The 21,045-nt window shown below is 35.5% G+C and overlaps 2 protein-coding genes and 1 long non-coding RNA gene across 3 annotated transcripts in view; 2 read left to right on the top strand and 1 right to left on the bottom strand.

Annotated features, from left to right (window-relative positions):
* Positions 1 to 325: 325 nt before the first annotated feature.
* LOC121422702 (dynein intermediate chain 3, ciliary-like) lies at positions 326 to 12,397 on the bottom strand. The gene is given in 15 exon segments (XM_041617869.1): positions 326 to 413; positions 881 to 1,039; positions 1,786 to 2,028; positions 2,408 to 2,543; positions 3,105 to 3,148; positions 4,211 to 4,249; positions 4,251 to 4,391; positions 5,059 to 5,181; positions 6,262 to 6,401; positions 6,887 to 7,000; positions 7,626 to 7,768; positions 8,374 to 8,492; positions 9,113 to 9,274; positions 10,436 to 10,642; positions 12,312 to 12,397. Coding segments are annotated over 14 exon segments (1,797 nt in total). The 5' UTR covers positions 10,619 to 10,642; positions 12,312 to 12,397; the 3' UTR covers positions 326 to 362.
* Positions 12,398 to 12,566: 169 nt separating this feature from the next.
* Positions 12,567 to 21,045, top strand: part of LOC121422298 (AP-5 complex subunit zeta-1-like) — a 47,202-nt gene continuing 38,723 nt past the window's right edge. Inside the window, exon 1 of the mRNA XM_041617242.1 lies at positions 12,567 to 12,639. Coding sequence (XP_041473176.1) covers positions 12,581 to 12,639 — 59 coding nt within the window. The 5' untranslated portion in view covers positions 12,567 to 12,580. The remainder of the gene's footprint in view (positions 12,640 to 21,045) is intronic.
* Positions 15,780 to 18,517, top strand: LOC121422299. Its single transcript, XR_005971146.1, has 3 exons — positions 15,780 to 15,819; positions 16,785 to 16,912; positions 17,375 to 18,517. It is a non-coding gene; the product is annotated as an uncharacterized LOC121422299 (long non-coding RNA).

Genomic DNA, 21,045 nt, shown 5'->3' with positions numbered 1-21,045 from the left:
TTTTAAAAATTTAGAACCCATTCATTTTGTCTCTGATCTACTCTTTGAATATTATACGAGCTTGAAGAGCAGAATATTATTTTGTTGAAGTTAAGTGTTTCTGGAATGCTAAACATTTGTCTTGGGGATCTGAAGATTTACACTGTTTCAATTTACATAACCTAGTATACTCAAATATTTGAGTCTAAAGGGGGTTATATTTCAATATGGAATTACAGTATTAATTACTGCAGAGTGATTTCTTTTGTCTTCCCTTTCAGAGCTAAAAAGTACTGAAAAATCTTGCTTGATTAGTTATAATCCTCTTAGGTTTAGAATTATAATAACACAGTATTAATTGTATTTTGTACCTTGCATTGTATTTAGTTGTCCTCTTTCTCTCCATTTTCTGTGTCCTTCTTTTCACTTCCATTCTGTAACAAAAAAACGAAAGAAAATAATTGTATACTTCAATCTTTATTTTGTTATATCATCCTGGGCATTATCACTTCATGAAAATTAGAATTATTTTCATTATCACTTTCATGATCAACATTACCTCCATGGTCGTCATCACCACATTATCAGCATCTTCATCACAACCGTATCACCATCATATTCACAATCACTGTCAACATCATTACAATCATCGTCATCATCATCATTATCGCCACAACCACCATCATCATCCCCTTCATCATCATCATCATCACCATCATCACCATCATCATCACCATCATCATTGTCGTCATCATCACCATCATCATTGTCGTCATCATCATCATAATCATCGCCATCATTATCATCATCATCACCATCATTATCATCATCACCATCATCATCACCACCACTGGTCATTAGACCAGCACCAATACTATCAAATCCTTCATCTCTTTCTTACATTTTCATCTGCCTCTTCAATGATCTTATTATCTTGCTCTGAAAGCTTGGCCTGTTGAGCAGCAAACTTCTTCTTGTCCGCCTGTACGATCGAGAAGAACTCCTTCTCAGCGGCTGCCACCAAATCCTCCTCGTCTTCAGGTGCTGCTTCTTCATCATCCTATAAATATCAATACGAAAATAATCATAAGAATCGATACAGAGCTGTCTATCTTATTGGCATACTAAAAGCCATATTAGTTTTCTTTAAAGAAATTAGTTACATTAAGGACATTTTTTTCTTTATTTCTAAATATAGTTAATGAACAAAGAACAGAGCAAAATTTTGTGTAAAATTGATGTCAAGTTGGGTGATTGATCTTCAAATTCAACTTTGGTGAAAATGATTTCTTTATAAAATTTCTTGGCTAGAAACTTCATAAGCCATAAAAATATGATAGCATTTTAAGCAATACAAATATCAAAATAACAAATATAAAGAAAAACACAATTTTTAATGTAATTATTTTCATGAAGGTTGAAAACAGAGCCTCTAAGGGGTCAGATGTAAACATTTTACATAATAATAATAACGGCATACCGTTATTTACCCAGGGTAGCCACTTCAGTTCCGAAAAAATGTTCTCTGAGCAGGCCCTGCTATTTTTATTACCCAGCTAAGCTAGGCTACCGATTAAGGTGCACACAGCTTTTTGAGGAATTATTTCCTGCCGGTACCCATTTACCTCACCTGGGTCGAGAGCAGCACAGTGAGGATAAATTTCTTGCTGAAGGAAAACACGCCACGGCTAGGATTCGAAACCATGACCCTGTTTGAAAGGAGACAGTCAGAACCACTAGACTACAACACGCCCATCATGATAATTAGACCCCTGACTTTCAACAGGCAGGTAACTGTGAACATACCTCATTGCCTTGAGCACTTGCTCCTTGTCTCTTCAGCCTGAGCTCCCTCTGTCTCGACTCCAGGATCTTCTCTCTCTTGGTTTCCCTCTCAAACATGGCCGTCACCAGGGCTTTCTCGTTCCGCTGCATGGTGCAGAGCCCACTGGACAGCTCCAGGAGCGTCGTGGTTCCGCTCTTCGATCCGGTGGCAATCAATCGACCCTGGTCCTGGACGCGGAGGCTGTGCAGAGCATCGTCACTGACCTAATGATTGAAGAAAAATTTTAAAATGTGATATCATATTGATAAATAATAAGTGTGTGTGTAAATGAGATTTCAAAAACATGTGTAAACCAGATATGTGTGAGTGTCCTGTCTGCTCGTAGAAGACTGAAACTGAGAAAACTTGAAAAAAGAAACATTCAGTAAAATGAGAAAAATATTCAGCGTTGCTAGCGTGTGGAATATCATTATTGACGTCTATGTCTGCGACCAACCTTTAACATCATCATCTAAAAGGTGTGATTCGGGGACTGAACCTCGAGCCTCTGAATCAATTTTACCCCCCCCCCCCATTTGTAGCTTGCATTCCTGAATGAAAGTGAAGAAACGATTAAATAAATGACTTAACAGTCGAGTATACCTGGAGACTGAGAGTCGGGTCTTTCTGCTTGAAGAGATAATCCCACACATCTAGAGAGCCATCCATCTTTGTCGTGAAGAATACGGCCGGCCTGACGGGACTCCAACAACTATCGGTCAAGTACGACATGTGATTTCTAGAATTAAAGATACAAGAATGCAGTAAAGATTGATTATCAGTCATGAAATATGTTGTGGTTTATTCACAGCACTCATCGTGGACGACTGCTGTTACAATATGAAGCATGTAAGCCACATTGCTTGCAATACAGTATATGATTGAATGCATACACATAATGACCAATGCAAATCATTTCGAGAATCATACAAAGAAAGAGCTTCTAAAAAAAAATTTTTTTTATTTTTTTTACTTATTTAGTATTTTATCTATTTATTTATTCATTCATTTCCGTATTATTCATTAATTTATCTTCATTCATTCATTCAATCAATCCATTCAATTACTTTCTTAATTTTCTTTTCTTTTTCACTTTTGAAATTCATTTATTGCTCATGAATATGAAATCTTAATTTCTTAAAATCATTCTTAGATATTTGAGCATTAAGACCTGATGCAAAACAATTACAGCGACATTTGTTTTGCAGACATTCTATCATGATGATCTTTGCTTATCTCTCTCTCTCTCTCTGCTTAATGCTTTACCACGAAGTGAAGAATGACGATTGAAATAACTTACTTGGTCCACATAATTGATGATTCCCTGATGTCTTCTGACCAAATCTGCAAAGGAATCATATAATCATATTATTTTGCGAATTCACTAAATAGTCAAATTTAAAGTTCTTGCTAAACGCTACATAACACATCTCCAGTTATATTGACACCAAATGAATATGTCTATTAATTTTGAAGACTAGCATTCCATCTTCCCACGCATACCAATTATTGTTAAACTAAATTAAGTATTTGTGGGGCGATTCCATAGAATATGCATTGTCCAACTCCATATAGACCATTTTTGGTTTGGATTCTGGTTTTCTTAAGATAATTACAAACATCTATATGTAGGGCCCTCCTGATATAAATTCTCTGTTTTCCAGTTTATATTCATGAATGTTGTAATATATCATGGCATAAGCAATTAGCAGTCCATGAAGCAAATTTAGAATGAAAAAAAAAATGCGGTTAAGCATACAAAGTGGTGGATTTATTTGATGGAATTCCCGTGCCCTGTGGGGAACATCTGTAGTGACATCAGTGACTTTAGATGGGTGCACTGCTAGGACATCCACTAGCTTATCAATGTTTGAAAAGGGAGGGGGGCAACTGAGTATGATCTCCCATTGACTGTGTGCAACAAATAGCTACTCTTGAAGTATACCTTTTAAGACAAGCATCAATAATACAGAGAGTGAATAAGTCTGTAATTTTATTTATATAAAGGAAAAAAAATGCTTCAAGAGGAATTTTTTGTTAATCGGTAACAATTGTTGCAGTATGGATTTATGAGTAACGAATTAGCATGCTCTCATTCAAGTGGGCATATATTACAAGACTACACTGTTTAGAATGTTGCATTATGGGTAAGCAAAACGGCCGGACTTGAGTAGTAGAGGACTTGAGATTGCTTCAGGGCCCTGTTGCATAAAAGTTACTATTATGGTAACTTTACCATCCAATATTAACTAGTACTACCATGGTAACAATGCTCATCATCCAATCAAAATCAAGGATTCCATGAAAGATACCATTGCATGGCAAAGCTACGGAACCATAATGGTAACTTTTATGCAACAGGGCCTTGGTTCATATCTTCTTTAAACAATTTAAAAGTGCACTCACCCTTGCTGTCCAATCCCCAACGGTCAAGTAGTTCTTGGGGGAAGAACGGATTCCTCTGCAGCGAGTAGACGGGACCGATGTGTTCCTTGTAGATGGCAACGATCTTCTCCGGAGGCGTCTTGGCCTTCCTGTTGCACGAGATTATCGTACCCTGCTCGGTTCCCACCATGAATTTGGTTGGCTGCAGGTTGAAAAGAGAAAGACGGAGAAGAGCTTGGACAATGATACCATGATTGACCTCCTTGAGAGCCTGGGGTGCAATGGCTTAGTTCGCAGAGCAGTGGTCTCATGACCCAGGTTTGAAAGCAAGACGGGGAAGACTTGTTGAAACAAATTAACAGTTTCTACCAAAAGTTACTACTACCAGCCAATCAGAATGAAGGATTTCAGTAGCTATTAACTGTTATTATAAACTTTTCATTATAACAAGTTTCATGAAACAGACCCCAGGACCTCCAGAGAGCTGCTCACAAACAAGCATTCAATCTTTCTTTTTAACAGTCAGGTAAGCTAACAATCACTAACCCACATCAGAGATCATGGGCAGATAATTATACTGGATATATGCAAAAGAAATCTGAAATATCAATCAATGACCATTTTATCAATTAAGTTTGTGCCTTTTGTTTGAAACACCCTGTAGGCCTATACTTTGTACAAAATTATGCTATGTGTGTATGATATGCTTGGTATTATGTCAATTATATCATTGTTAAAATGTTTATGCCAATATATGCCCTATCGGAGGGAAATAAAAAAATTGAAAAAAAAGTTTTAGCAGTAAAATCAAAATTTTACAATGAAGTTGAACTAATAGAATAACTGCCATCATATCTGGGAGGACTTACGATGGTTGGTTCGTATTCTAATGAGATGACTCCTTGTGCATTCTCCATCTTGCCCTTCTTGGAGGGGTCCATGATGAGTTTTTCCGTCGGTTCTCCCAGCTTCCTCATGTCCCACCATAGAACCTGCGGTGGCAACGACAGTGGTATACAAAATGATTTCAATATGAATTGCATTCAGACCACACAAATAGTACTGTTTGACTTAAAGGGATGGTCCGGGCTGAAAATATTTATATCCAGATAAATATAGTAAAATTCATGGAGCTAAATGCTGAAAATTTCATCAAAACAAATAAAGAAGTTATTGAATTTTAAAGTTTATCAATATTTTGTGAAAACAGTTATATGCACATGGTCATGAATATTCATTAGGTGGGCTGATGATGTCACATCTCCACTTTCATTTTTCTTGTGTTATCACATGAAATCATAAATGTTTCATTTTTTCATACATGTGTATATGATGTGGCTCCATTATGATAAAATAAGTTGCAGCAATAAATAACTAATGCACTTAATCAGTTGTCAATCCAATCATTTTAATTCTTGGTAGAAAATTTATGAATAAACCTAATTTCATAAAATAAAATACAAAAGAACAAGTGGGGATATGACATCATCAGCCCACCTAATGAATATTCATAAAGACATGACTAGAATTGTTTCACCAAAATAAGGCAAATCTTTAAAATTCAATAACTCCGTTATTTGTTACCCAATTTTGATCAAATTTTCAGTATTTTGCTCTGTGAATTTTACTATATTTATTGAGATATAAATATCTCAAGCCTGGATCATCCCTTTAACACTGCAATTAAACTGGTAATCATAATCATCAAGATATTATATATACATCTGTAATTTGTTTATAAGAACAAAAAAAATGTTCTGTATGTTGTTTTTGTCACATTGATATTACTTTGCAAATACAATTTGAAACCATTATGCTTCTTGGTAAGAATTTAAGTTTGATCTTGTTATAAAAAGCAAAATTCCAACTTATGAATCAAATAGGACTCAAGTAAATTTTCTGTCCATGCAATAATGAGTGTTGTTCTTTATCAACATGGGCCTGTAATATCACTTGCAGGATTCAAAATGAAAAAGTTAATGTCAGACGGTCATTACACCCGAGGTAGTAATTTCATGAATTGTGAAGTTACAGCTTTGTTGCCCAGTTGACAAGGTATCGTCCTAGTTTACCTGTCCGTCTGTGGAGGCCGAGAAGCATTCTGTTCCTGTCTTTGATTGAAGCCAGATCGTCTTGTAGACTGGATCGTGGTGACTGTGTTCTACTGGTGACATCTCTACCGCTTGTGAACCTTTTCTCGTGTCCCAGAATGCTGAAAAAAGTGTGGAGAAAAAAAAAATTCTTTATAATATACATTGCTTTAAATTCAGATCTTAGTGCTTGACAGATAATATGTTAGTCAAGTCGTTCGATTCCACATATACAGTGCACCATCTCCACTCCCTAGGGAGCATTCTAGCCAGGTGCCATTTTTTATAAGCTGGACAGAGCATGAAAATTTTGTACTGGCAAGCTAAGATCTAATGACTGGAGCTGTATCTGTAAAGCATTTCCAGATGTTGTTCTGTTGTACTAAGCACTATGTAATGGCAGACTATTGTATTATTTATATTAATCAAACATCAAATCAGGTAAAACCAAGGACACACATTGCATGATACATCTTATTGGTGGTTTTCCCCCTGACAGACATGCTGTGAGCCATTCAGATGCAAGGATTCCAGTAGCTTAAAACACTTGACAGTAAACAAAAAGCTTCATGAAATGCTTTCCTGATTATTATTCAAAAGAACTCACCAACTTGTCCATTGTAACAGCCACCGAGAAGGATATGGACGTCTTTAGGGTTGTATTCAAGACAGACTAGGGGTGATACTGGCTTCAGCACAAACTCTGGTTTGTTGGGGTTTTCTGTTGATGAGATGGTAGGAAAGGTTAGCCTATTTGGGTGAGAAAAGCTACTAAAACAATCATACATCTGAGGACATCAACGTGAAGTTTCCTCTAATGAAAATGATTGAATAAAGTCATTTTAGTAATGATACATCAACATACATGTAGACACCATATGGCACAAATATCATCAAACTGGAAATATTCATTTAGCTTATAAATATAGTACACTTTCCTCAATATTGAACTTTGAAAAAATATGCCCGATAGAACCAGGATGGTGTTTATTGCTAAAGATGACTGAAATGACATTTATTGTTAAAAAATTCATGTCCGTAAAGCCTAACTTCGATGGAAGAATTGATGTCTACATTTAGGACTTGTGATTTTTACGAAAATTGCTGTTTGTCGTAAAAGTGTGTAGAGCAGCATTCAATATACATTTCTGAAAATGACACTCATATATCCTCTAAACAATTAGAAGGTCATTGGTTTATGTTAATTCCAGGAACAAATGACAATGTATGACATGAAAACAGTTTCCAAATGAAAAAAAAACATCATACATACAACACAAAACAACCAAAGCTTGATGATATCCTAAAAAAAAAATCATTGTTTCTGTGGTTCAAGTGCTTCTTACCTATGTCCCAGATATATGAATCCATGCTGGTTTCTGGTGATGACTTCTGGAACTCTAGACTTGAGTATGCTACAGCAAGTTTCTTTGGCCCATCGGGATACCATGACAAGTGAGTGGCTGGTCTCTTGATCTCATTTGGATCTCTGCAAAGGAAAAAAAAATAATAATAATAACAGCATATTTACCCAGGGTAGCCACTTCAGTTATGAAAACAGTTCTCCCAGCGGGCCCTGCTATTATTATTACCTGACTAAGCTAAGCTACTGATTCAGGTGCACACACACACAGCTTTTTAAGGAATTATTTCTTGCCGGTACCCATTTTCCTCACCTGGGTTGAGTGCAGCAAAGTGTGGATAAAGGTGAGAGTCAGAACCAATAGACCACGACGCGCCAACGATAATGATCCTGATCATAAATATACCATTAAAAAAGTAGGTACACGAAGCTTTTTCAGTGACTATATAAAGGCCAATTGATAAGGACCTTGGTTATTGTTTCTACTCAAAATGATTTCTCATAGACCTAGATGCTAAATTAACCTGACCATTATAAGCAACATTTCTGCAGTTCTGCACAAATACAATGTAATTCCCGTCTCTAGCAGACTTTATGCACATCTCACTGTATTGCTCATCTTCCAATGGGAAGTCAATTTAAAATTTTTCCAACAACATATCTATTTTTAAAATTTTGCCCTTGATCTGCAGAACTGCCGAATTCATCAAGTATGCCAAAGATTCACCTACCTGAATACATTGATGGTTTTCGCCGATGGCGTTTCCTCCACCTCCTCTATCTCCAAGTCTGCAAAGTAGTCTTCATAGATGTCAATCGCATTGTTTTGTTTGATCGTATGTTCCATCAACTGCACAAAAATAATGAAAATTGTTCATTCGATATCTCTTCACTTCATATCACAAATCATCACCCAAAAGTACTGATTTGGATTCTGAGGAAAGTGTGTCAAAATACCATCTGTTTTGAATATTTTTTTAGAGCCTTTTTTACCCTCTTTAAAGCTGTTTGTTTACCCTTTTCAAAGCTGGGTATATACATACATTTGTCTTTTAATATCATAAATGTGAAGTTTACTAAAATGATAAACACTACACAGCAAAATCATAAACTGAAAGATGTGTGATAGGGATCCACGGCCTATTGAAATAAATTGGCTATGTATACCACATATCATACCTAAAAAAAACATAATTGTTCATTCATTTAAAAAGAAATTGTATAGAATTTCATAAAACCAGTGCCCAATCATATAATACCTATTTTCTATTCAGATCAATCGCAACTTTGATTAAAGCTGACTCCTATTGCTCACACTCAAAGTTAACAATAAAAATCAATCTCAAAGTTGCCACAAATACATACTGTAAGATGACGCTCTTAAATGTTACATAAAATCCCAAAATTGAATTTAAAAAATCTGTTCAATTATTCATAAAAAATCATTTTTAATGATTATGTGGTACATACACTGGACAGATTCTGGACGGCTGTGACGTACGACTCGTCTTTCTCCACTTTTTTCCTGAACCTTAGAACCTGTTCCACCTCCTGTGGGTTGATATCCTTGGGCCACCCTCCTTCAATGTGATTGATACCTCTACTGTCTGTTTCAAAACGCTCTGTATTTATCTGTGAGGAGGGAGGGGGAGATAATGAGAGCAGTTAAGCATAAAATTACGATATAGAAAGAGCTGACATTGCAAGCTGTTATCTTACATCGGACAACAGACAATGATACAATTCTTTCCAGGGTGAAATGGAAATGGATACTTGGTAGGTTTGTTACATTTTTTGTTATTTTTTGTAGGATATTTCCTTTTGAATTTCTGTTGTCATTTTTAAAAATAAAAATAAATATTAATTTGTATAGTGCAGCTTTTATATGTACATATATAGAGAGAAAGAGAGCTGTGCTTGTTCAGAGCTCTTTTTACTTATGTCTGCACAGCAAAATTTCTTAACTAAAGAGATATGTTTTAAATTTTAATTTGAAGAGAGTCAAGGATGGAGAGCTTCTTATATCAATTGGCAGGCTATTCCATAGTTTGGGGGCAGCAAGTGCAATTGCACGATCACCAAGTGTGACTTTTGTTTTGTGAAATGGGATCTGAAACAATAATTTATCTGTGGAACTTTGCAGGCTTCGACTGTGTGATTGGGTGTTAAGTTTAAGTAATCCTGTAATGCAATGTGGGGATCTCTGAGTTGTGCTTCTATTTTTAGTTTAGTTGTTTCAGTCTATTTTCTTGCTGTTACTTGTTTCTGTCTAATCAGCATCTTTAATTAATTTGGAAACTAGATAGGTCTCTATTTTTTTTAAGAACCTCAACATTAAATAGACAATATCCATTCACAAAAGTCATTATGTTTCACTTTTCACTAAACTAATAGTTTAGTAATAAAGTAATTCATCATATTATATATTACATAGTAAATGCTTACAAACTATTATAAAATGGGCATTTGTTGATTCATATAAATAGTATTCATGAATGCCTATGTTTATATCATATAGGGTGGCTCAGAATAGGATACCAGAAATATTCCACGGGTTACAGCCAATTTTGCATGAATCACAGATGAGTGCAATAATGGCCCTAAAGAAAGGAGTCAGTGGGATTTCTCTGCTGATCTACAAAGCTAACAGAGGAAGAAGAAGAATGGAGTATTTGCTGGTATTAAACTCCAGAGCATTGGTATGATATGGATAGAAGGGGGAAAAAGAATGGAGAACAGACATCAAAAAGGAAATCTAGTAAGAAAATGAATGAAATGAAATAAATTACTCACCTCGTGCTCTGACATCTCCTGTACACATTGTATCCCCCTGTCTACCGGGTTCTTTTCTATGAAATTCGACACAAGGCTCTCATCTGGAAGGATGTCAACATGAAGCTCGGCAGGACGATCAGAGAAGTTGCACTGGCGCCCAAACTCGCTCCTCTTCTTTGTGTACACGTACACAATCTCCATGGCGACTGACGATTTACTCTACTCCTGTACCAGAGTACAAAGAAATGAGAAGGCATAACAAGTGAGTCAGTGACCCATCTAAATAGAACTTTTACCTTTTGATGTAGAACTTGACCCAAACAAACAAGTCCATGCTTATCAGCTAGACAGCCTAGACTAAAGACACATAACTGATTAATAATTTATATTATTAGACTCCAGAATATACAATCCACTTGATTTGTTAGACAATTGTTCAAAATTTCCTTTATGAAGGAAAAATATCAAAATTTAGAGAGTAAAGAATGGTATAGTAGTACCAAGATTGGGGCTAGATATTTTTCACAAATCATAAATAGTCAACAGAAAAAAAATATTGGATAGGCCCTGCTATACTTTTTTGGGAACCTTGTTCATTGAATGAGTGGTGGAAAAGGAGAGTTAGACTATACTTGTGATGACAGGCTAGCCATTTTTATTCAGGTGTTCATCAAACGATTGAAAGTTCTATAGGTGCCTAAGAGTAAGATTTAAATCTGCAGTATCCCAAAATATCTGCCAATTCTAATTAGCCATTATTAGGCCTATCTTTATTGAACAGAGAAAGATTTGTATGTAGAGTGGGGCTACTTTTTGCAACCCACACTGTACTGCCTTGCTCTGTAACATCAGTTAAGCTTTAATATTGTAGAAAATGGGGATTTTTCAGGGCTATTCTGTTTTTCCATGGCTCTTTGACCATAATTTACGAGTGATATCGCCCCAAGACCCTGTTCCACTGTAAATTTTCCCTGGACACTAGAGTCAAGTTATATGATAAATAGCTCTATTGGAAACTGACAGTGTAAGAAAATCAAGCATTTGTCCCATAGAAAAAGAGAAAATAAGTCAAAATTGCAATCCTTATTTTGCCACACACTCAGAACAAGGCTATAACCTTGTTCATTGAATGAGTGGTATGAGACAGATTCAGAGTAGGCCTAACTGGTGAAAAATGTTGGCATTATCGTGATATTGGGACCACGTTCACTTCATACAGAAGCGCTTCATTCAGTCACATGCACAGTTCCCTATTTCCACCTCCATTCCCTTTGTACACAAGTGCGTGTATACAATTACAAATCGACGAGTGGTTCCCGAAACCACGATTTGGCCAAAATGTTACAATAACAAATTCCTTTTTTCTTCCTCATCAAAAAGAGATTTTAGCACAATTCAGTCTACCCAGATGTTGTGTGTCTGGACAGGTTGTGACTTGTGACGTCCAGACAATCAACGTCCACGAATTAAAGTCATTTGGAAAAACTTTTGAGCGAACTTAACTTAACTTAAGTTTCATCAATTTTTATTTTAGTAGCCTACAATATGTGAGGAAATATTATAGAGAAAAAGATAGAACTTACAACTATTGAATTCATATTTTAAGTGTAATCCAGAGACAAAAAAAGAAGGCTTCAAAATATAACTATAAAGTGTCCGCCTGTCGCTGTCCGGACACCCGACCCCCAACCCTAAGCTGGGCCTCGGCTGGGCCAACGCTCCCGACGTCAGATCGTCGACCGCCGGCGCGCGCGGCCGGGCCTGAAAAGTCAGTTTTTAGCTCTCGATTAGAACAAAATATCAACTGAAATAACATAAAAACGATATGAAAAGATACATTATTAAAGTAAGAATTGTTCTAGAGTATTATGAAAGACAAGGTTTGAAGCTTTACCTTAAATAATATCATTTAATATCTCTCCCAAAACTCACGAAGTTGTAAGCTAGCTGTTGCCAAGATACTTCGATCAAGCGTTGTGCGCACGCGCAATAGCGTATGTTTTAGTTGGGTATTTTTATTTAATTATTTAAAAATTGTGTAATTTATTTGTAATTTAAAATAAATATATATTATTTTTAATAATTTTCGACATTGTTCAATTGTCAATCGATTTTTTTATTATCCCATTATTCATCTCTTATAGGTTTCTTAAAATTGGCATAATGAAAATGGCCGCGCCCCTTGATGGAAAATCTGTACGTTTTCTCTTGACGAAGGAAAGGTAATGATTCATTTTTGTAGATTTGACTTTAATTTTGAAGTAAATTGCATTATTGATCGATATATTGTCCAAATATTTGTTTTATTATACATACAACTGATAACAGTTCGACAATTTGTTATTGCAGCTGTAGTGAGTATTGCCGGTCCCGTCCCGAGTATAGTCCCACATGTTGTTTGTTGTGTTGTAAATCTTGTAGGTATGTTACAAAAAAAATGAATTTGAGAAATGAGGTGTTTGCTTCATAGCATCATTTAGAGCTCATCCAGACCTTTCATTTAATACCTCATTCATTTCAATAGCCAGCATTCTCACCAGGATTTTTCTTACGCATGTCGCCTTTGTGAATCACAAAAGGCGATTTGTTGGTGGCCATTTGAATTTTGCACGTGATTGAAATTTGATTTTCACATCATCACATGCGCATTGTTCCCGGCGAATGCAAAGTCAAGTGTCATTGCCAATCAGAGAAGTTCGATCTAACGTTGTTTTAATTGGCGGCGCACACCAATAGTATTACCTGAAACTGATATCGGCAAAAAATATTGAAATGTTAAGTTGTTTATATAAAACTTTAGGGGTCTTTTTATCTGGAAATGTTGCGTTTGGAGGTGTATTGAGTTTATTTGAATATATGGACACCCGTTCTCCGAGAAGAAATATGAATCATGCATCTATCAGGACATGTTTTAACATGACTTGAAATATATTTGATATGCCTTTCGTTATGGACTACCGTTCTCCGAGAAGAAATATAAATCACGCATTTTTCTGACAAGCGGGACATAAAAGACACACACACCAAAAAAAAAACACTTCGCATCAGTAGATTTCTTTCAAATATCACCACAATGTAGTTGAAATGTTGTTCTATCGGAATGAATACCTTTTAGAGTGGGATGATACCTGTAAATATGAATAGCATGAGGTTGAATGAAAGCAAGGCCAAAGTTCCAGTAGCACACAGAGTCGCAAGATCACCGAGTGAGATTTTTTTCAAGCCTAGACAGCTGCCATAAAGATTCAACTAGGTGAAAACAATGTGATGAGGAATAAGCTTTTTTTGCACATGCAAACACAATACAAAGCAATGCCCCCACTGTCACCCTTGATTACAGGCAGCACACTCAATGCCTCATTCAGAATGCCTCTAGAGGGCACTTTTGTAACATACCTAAATCTTGTTGACACTAAATGTAGAAGTAATGTATGAAAATTCACAAAAATACATAAAAATCCTTTGAGTTGGCTCACAATAAAAACATTAAAAATATACTTAATGGCTTCAACGACGGTTCTCGTGCCCACACATATGATAGTGATTGTCACGTAAGAATTCCTCTTTTTGCAACAGTATGATAAATTAATGAATCAAAAATGTGATTTTGAATGAATTCCAACAGAAATGAGGTTCATACATGCCTGCATTTGTTCCAAAGAAAAAGAGAAAATAAGCCAAACATTGCCAACCATTTTTTACCACACATGGAGTACAAACAGGGATCAAGGTATATCATAACCTCATTCATTGAATGAGTGGGACAAATGCTTGATTTTCTTACACTGTCAATTTCTATTACAACTATTCATCATATAACTTGGCTCTTATGTAAATTTGATTCTTTAAATTATTTTTTCTTAGTTAAAAATAGAGATTGAAAAATGAAAGTTTTCTTGCCAATTACTTTCCACCAAAAGAGGGCGTACATACAAATATTCCCAAAATTCAAGTTTTTGAGCGCTCTGGTGAATACAAAAATTATTCCCAAGTTACTCATGAAAAATGAATTGCAACTATATTGAAATTAGTAATTTTGGTCACATAAGCGATATGTTAATTATTTATTACTGTGTGTGCACTGTACAGCATTGGCATACCATAATCCTACCTGTAGATTCCCCACAGGCAGGATGGTTGCAGTGAGTAAGTGCATGTGTGCAGCTCTCTCATGCAGTGCACGAAAATGGATCCGTGCTACGGAACTGAGATGTCTCGTAACAGGGGTCTTGCAGGCCAGCTTTGAATGGAACTTTTGTCATTCGGAGTATCTAGAGAACTGAAAATTAGGTCTGAAAAAGGGGGCCATCAAAGCGGCATGACGAAAATCTTGCTTTGAAGAGCAGTATACCCCAGTTTCCCTTATCAATTCTCTTCTCCCAGTACTACAAACCCTATTGCCCTCAAGCATGAAATTTAAGTATAGAAACACCTGTTTCTTGACCTCGGTCCGAAGATAACACACCCCAGCATCAACGGTCACAGCAGGGGGCCACACACGATGGATTGCAATGTGTGTAGTTCTGGTGAGTGCATGGAGTTCCATGTATACACGCGTTGATAGAAACTTTTTTCTTCCTTTCTTTCTTTCTTTCTTTCTTTCTCTCTCTCTCTCTCTCTCTCTCTCTCTCTCTCTCTCTCTCTCCCTCTCTCTTCCTTCCTTCCTTCCTTCCTTTCTTTCGTTAAGACTGTATCATTGCGCGAGTGAACGGCATGCATCCCATATTTTCTTGCTGGATGGACAGAAACTATATGGGATGCATCGCGGTCCTTGCATGCTAAGCATACCGTAATTTTTATTCGCTTACTTTCCTTATTTCGAGGTCGATTTTCTTCGTTCGAAATTGAAAATGGACTAGTATTGGATGTCTGAATGTAATATGCCTTTGAAAACGTGATTAATATCGATAATTTCATTCCGAAGATCCTTCTACAGGCAGACAAGTCTTCACAGAGATACGATCTTACGTATACGTAAGCTCCCGAAGGGAGCTAGAGAGGTAACTCTTTTCGCGCGTTTTTATTTCCCATAGGTTTTGTACATAGCCAACATGGCTGCCGGCGGACAATTTGAAGGTTGATTTTGGAGGGTCAATGTTTAATTCATGAAATGACGTCAAATTACGCAAAATACACTTCTATGATTGGCTAAGACGCTAATGTTTTATTCATATCTTATGAATTAAACACGTTTTTCCTTCCCACAATTCCCCACGAGATCTGTGCGAAGTGTTGTTCTTTTGGACTCTGCGAATTTCCAGTTTCTACAACGAATTAGCTCGACTAATCATCTGTTTATAGAATTGATGTTCGAAATCGTGATTTCTGAGTGAACTTCATTGGAGCAGAAAATCTTGGAGGGAACATCAATATTAATTTAATGACATTCCATAAGAATAAAAGTAAGTTAAGTTCATTTTCATGTTTTGATCTCACTTGCAATGGTGATGTGTTTGCCGGGGTTCGGGGCCCATCTCGTATTACTTTACTACGTAAACCTCCATTTCCATACACTCCCATTTCTTTTGCCTGACTTCCAAATAAATCATGTGTAAGTTAGTTTCTAAAAAAAATAGGCCTAACTTACCATTTGTCGTAGACCTTCATCAGAATGCTCCAGGCAAAAAGAAACCCTGTTTCAGTTTTATTGTCAATTATCAGCGGTAGATGTGGACTTGTTTCCGACCTCCTGTTTTAGTAACGACAAACTGTCGATTTTGGTCAGAGCGAGATCCAGCCTTGGTATTGCCGGCGCTAGGCGGCTAGCGAGATTGTCGATGTAGTCATGGGGTATGAAAATAGCGGGGACGGACTAGGCCCAAACTTCAAGCTTGAAGGTTGAAGTTTAGGCCTAGTCCGTCCACGCTATTTCATCTTCATATGAATAAGTATAATTCTCAGCAGCTTCTTTTATTCAGAAACTTTTTACTTCAGAGTAATCATGAATGAAGTCCATTTGATTTAGTGTTAGGATTTAAATGAAATGACTTAGATGTAAATCAAGTCTCTATTTGAACAGGATGCCCTGGGCCTGGCCTGGGGTGGTATTCTGAAAACGTTTTTAGTACATAGTTATTACTTCATTCAAATGTGATGTGATTCTTTAGTTATAAACGTGACCAGCATAGACCAGGTCCTGATTCAGCTATACAGCTGGAGCAATATGTGGTTAGAATCATTTTACTTTAATAAACAGTCGGGTACCTGGTATGCATGATAGAGAGAGAATGAAGTTTTTGGACCAGATAATTTAGTTTGGAATATTAATACTTCAATGATATGGGCAGCTGGATTTTTTAAATATTGTTTAAGAAGAGTAGTTTTATTTATCTCTAATATTCTCACACTAAAAAAATGTTTATTGCAGATCCAATAGGACCAAGATCTTAGCAGTTCACACCCGGTCAGAGGGACAAAATTGAGAACCATGCAGATCAGCAAAGTGTGAGTTACACTCTAATGAGGAACAGGACATCTGAATTGGAAAATTGCAAGGTATGCTTGTTGTTTTGATAATAATAATAATACAGGCTGTATCTAAGCTCATCCCCCCCAAAAAAATAGTCTAAATAAATAAATATTCACTCTTGGGGGGGGGGTATGGCCAATTGAGCTGAATAAAGATAAGATGTCATGTAAAATTAAAGCTCCATTGATTGAATTCAGATTCACCAGTATTTCCATTTTCACCGACCATACCTTCTGTCTATGTGCATGTACATAAAAAAAACCATGATATTAACAGTTATCATCTGATGAATATTTGAAATAATGTGCACTCTTTATTATCAATACATACTGTAAATAGTTATATTGATATATCAATTTGTCTGGATGTAGAACGAAGGTGACAAAAGTATTGAATAGAGTTTAAATCTTAATAAAACTGGACTAGATTAGTAAGAATAATTTACATCAGCAACTCATTTTGTTCTTTCTCCATTTTTTACTATGCAGGTTTCCCACTGCCCAAGCTGTTTAAGTACCGGTATCACAAGTACCAAGACGGAAGAAATATGAAGGCCAAGTTAATAAGTAGTTACTTCAAATTAATTTGAATAGATATATCAACAAAGCATTGAATGTTCTTTAAACTGCATATCTGTAGAAAAGAGTGTAGTACAAGTTCAGGTTCATCAGCGGGCAAGTATACAAAATTTCACACAAAATACAAGTAAGAAATATTTATTTTGTAATTGGCAAATTTATTACCTTTTATTAATATTTAATACTTCTACTAATTCTTAGAAATTTTTGAGAAATTAAATATAATTTCCAGTTTAAAGGCCTATTGTATACAAGACAAAAATTTATATTTTGAAATAAAAATCATGCGTAGATAAATGTTAATAAAGGTGATCAGAGGATTAAGAAATAATTTTAGTATCATTCCTGGACCTCATTTCATAAACAAGTTATTACTATCATAATCTTGTCACTATGAAAATTACCATGGTAACAGGGCTGAGCAAGAAATCAAGGTCTTCATGGTAGCTGCAATGGGCTTGGACAAAGTTACCATAATTGCAAGTCTTCATAGAATGGCTCAATAATTATGTAGGAATATCAAATTGCATTTATTGTTATCTTACTTTTTAAAAAGTTTTGACATGGATTACCTCTGCAAAAATATGTAAATAGACTATATTTTTAAAAATAGATTGAATTCTAGCCACAGAGACAGCTAACAATATCAAATTTTGTGAATGATTCACTAATGTATTGACTTGGAAAGGCACACTTTAGGGAGATTCTGGAATTATCCCCCCCCCCCTTTTTTTTAATGTGGAGTGCTCTTACATTAGTAGAATATTTCTTGTCAACAAATTTGGAAGGAATTTACCTCCTTTTTTTTGAGTGACAAACTTTTGTGGAAAAATAAACAGAATATCACAGATTTTATGCTCTTTTTATGAAATCCTGGATGCATCTCTTATATTAACTTTCAAGCTCATCGACATTATTTGAATGAAATTTTAATAAACATTGTATATTTTGACTTAAGTGTAGAAAAATGTACTCAAGCCTTTATTTTTTAAATCTAATTTAATGCTTGTAGACTCTAATTATTATTGTTATGTTATTTTCAGTGTTTTAGAAAATGGATTTCTTAATAAACATGTTAATTTTGTATTAATTATCTGATCTTGGTCATTTTCATTTATGAATCACCAATTTGTGATGATATATTACTTCAAACAATTTTTATGCACAAATGGCACAAGATGTTGCACTCTGTACTCAAATGTGATGATACTACTGTGACATCATGAGAGCAAACAGCAGTCAAAATATTCTCCAAGAGAAATAAGGATAAGAGTGGGAAAGTAAGTAAAATGACAGGAGAATAGTTTGCCTTTATGCATATATTTGTGTGTGTCATTTTCTGAGAGAGAGAGAAGAGGCAGGAAATTGGGGTGGGGCAGTTAGAGAAAGATGTTTGTTTTGGAAGAAGCAATCATAAGACCTTACTGTTCATGATGGGTATAGGGGGGGGTTATTTCTACAAAGTATGGAACCTGTATATAAAATTTATTTTTCTTTCCATACCAAAATTTACCAGATTCATTTCCAGTTAAAAATTAAAATTATCCTATAGCCTACGATCGGCTTGCTCTCTTGCCTAGATAATTTTGAGAATCCCCCTAAAATATTGTACCTAGGTCATGGTTATTGATATATGATGACATAGAAGTCGCCTTTTAAAATTAAGTGCTCCCGACTGCTATTCATAATAGGACCTATATTGGAGACTGTACAATAATTATGTAAAATAATTTGATTTGTTCTTATTTTGTTCAAATAATGAAAGGTTCGTTTAGTTTTCTGCAATTAAAAATGAACAGAAAAGATAAAAATATAAATGAAGAGTTTAGTTGCAAAGGGGTTAGGTCCATTCTCATATTCACTTATACTGTATTACTCTTATGAGAAACTAATTTGTCATGATGTACTACCCTATCATGTGAACATAAAATTGGGTATAAAAAGAAATCTACCTGTCTTCAATTTTTTTCTATATATTCTTTAAAAAAATATCATTGTGGACCTAACCCCTTTTGCAACTAAACTGAAATGAATCCAATCAATTTTGATTAAAAAGGTGATTTTTCTTTCTCATGTGAATTTCAAATTTTTGTTGTTTTCATTAGAACGACTAAAAATATAGAGGTTTTGAGACAGAAAACAATAAAAATTTATGAACAATGGACCTAACCAATTTTGACAAACGAACTCTTCAGAATAGTTTGTTTGCAAAAGGAGTTAGGTCCACTCTCCAATATTGCGATATTTTTTTGCGAAACTAAATTGCAATATTGCAATATTCTTATGCGAAATTAAATTTTCATGATGCCCTACTATGCGAACATAAAATTGGCTATGAAAGAAATCTACGTGTCTTCATATTTTGTAAAATATTCATTTCCAAAAAAAATTGTGTGGACCTAACCCCTTTTGAAAAAAAATTGATTTTTCTTGGCCATTTTAGATAACTTTTTAGTGGGAATTTGAACTTTGGTATCATCTTCTAATAAAAATCTATACAATGAGACAAAAGAAAAATCAAATTTGATGAAAAATTGACCTAATTAACCCCTTTTGCAAGTGAGCTCTTCAAATAAGGGCTTCAGAAACATAAAGAGATAAACCGAGGAACACAAGATTTAAGGGAAAAATTATCATGGCACCATTTTTTGGGGGGGGAGAACCTCTTCAGTAATATTAATAGTGAATGTAATTAATAGAATGAAAATTGTAAGAAAAGAGGGCAAGTCAAGCTCAATTAAAATCCCTCCTATAAAGTTTCCAGTTATTGCCTTAGAAACAATCCAGGCAACTTGCAGCTGAAATAATGCAGTAATATTAATCATGACAGGCAAGAACAAATCAATAAAAATACGATTACTTATTTAGAATGAATGAGTGGCCGTGGCATGATGTATTTTATTTAGACATGTACACCACCGATATTAAATCAGCTCGCGCATTATGCTAATTAAAGACCAAATGCTAATTTACATATTTTTACGCTATGCGCGAAGGACCTTCCATGACCACGCCTCCATTTCGCTGGTGTACCAAAACAGTGGCGGCGTCCATAGGCTTGTACATGTAATATGGGAGCAGTGTGCACTTTTGACCCTCCAAAATTTTCTTCAATTCTGACCGGATGCAGAAGCGGAGTTTCCACCCCCTGCAAGTCTTACGTAATAGCACAGCTGTTGTTTATCATTTCGTCCTTGGCTCAACGCTCGTTTGGCTGGCCCGTGGTGGTGAAATTGAGACAAGGGGATTACCTGGCCAAGATGGGTTTATCGGGGTTGGAAATGTTGTTTGAGATTTTCCAAACGAAAAATGGGGTATACGACTGCAGTTTGAGGTCCGAAGTGTGGTCGAGAATCAAACGGGAAATTTTCGTAATGAAAGCGGCATGTCCCCAATATATATGAGTGCTCCCCCCCCCCCCCGGGGTCACAGCTTTGCAACTCTGAAAATATATTTAAGAATAATTTTACTCATAAAATTCAAAAACTGGTGTCAGTGTAAAGGATTTTGATTTTGGTGTTTGCGGTTTGTTTTTAAAATGTTTTTTTTTACATTTTTTTTATCAAATTAAAAATCTGATT

The sequence above is a fragment of the Lytechinus variegatus genome, chromosome 10 (assembly GCF_018143015.1).
Source record: "Lytechinus variegatus isolate NC3 chromosome 10, Lvar_3.0, whole genome shotgun sequence".
In the NCBI taxonomy this organism is placed as follows: Eukaryota; Metazoa; Echinodermata; class Echinoidea; order Temnopleuroida; family Toxopneustidae; genus Lytechinus; species Lytechinus variegatus.
This window is presented reverse-complemented; position numbering and strand designations above follow the sequence as displayed.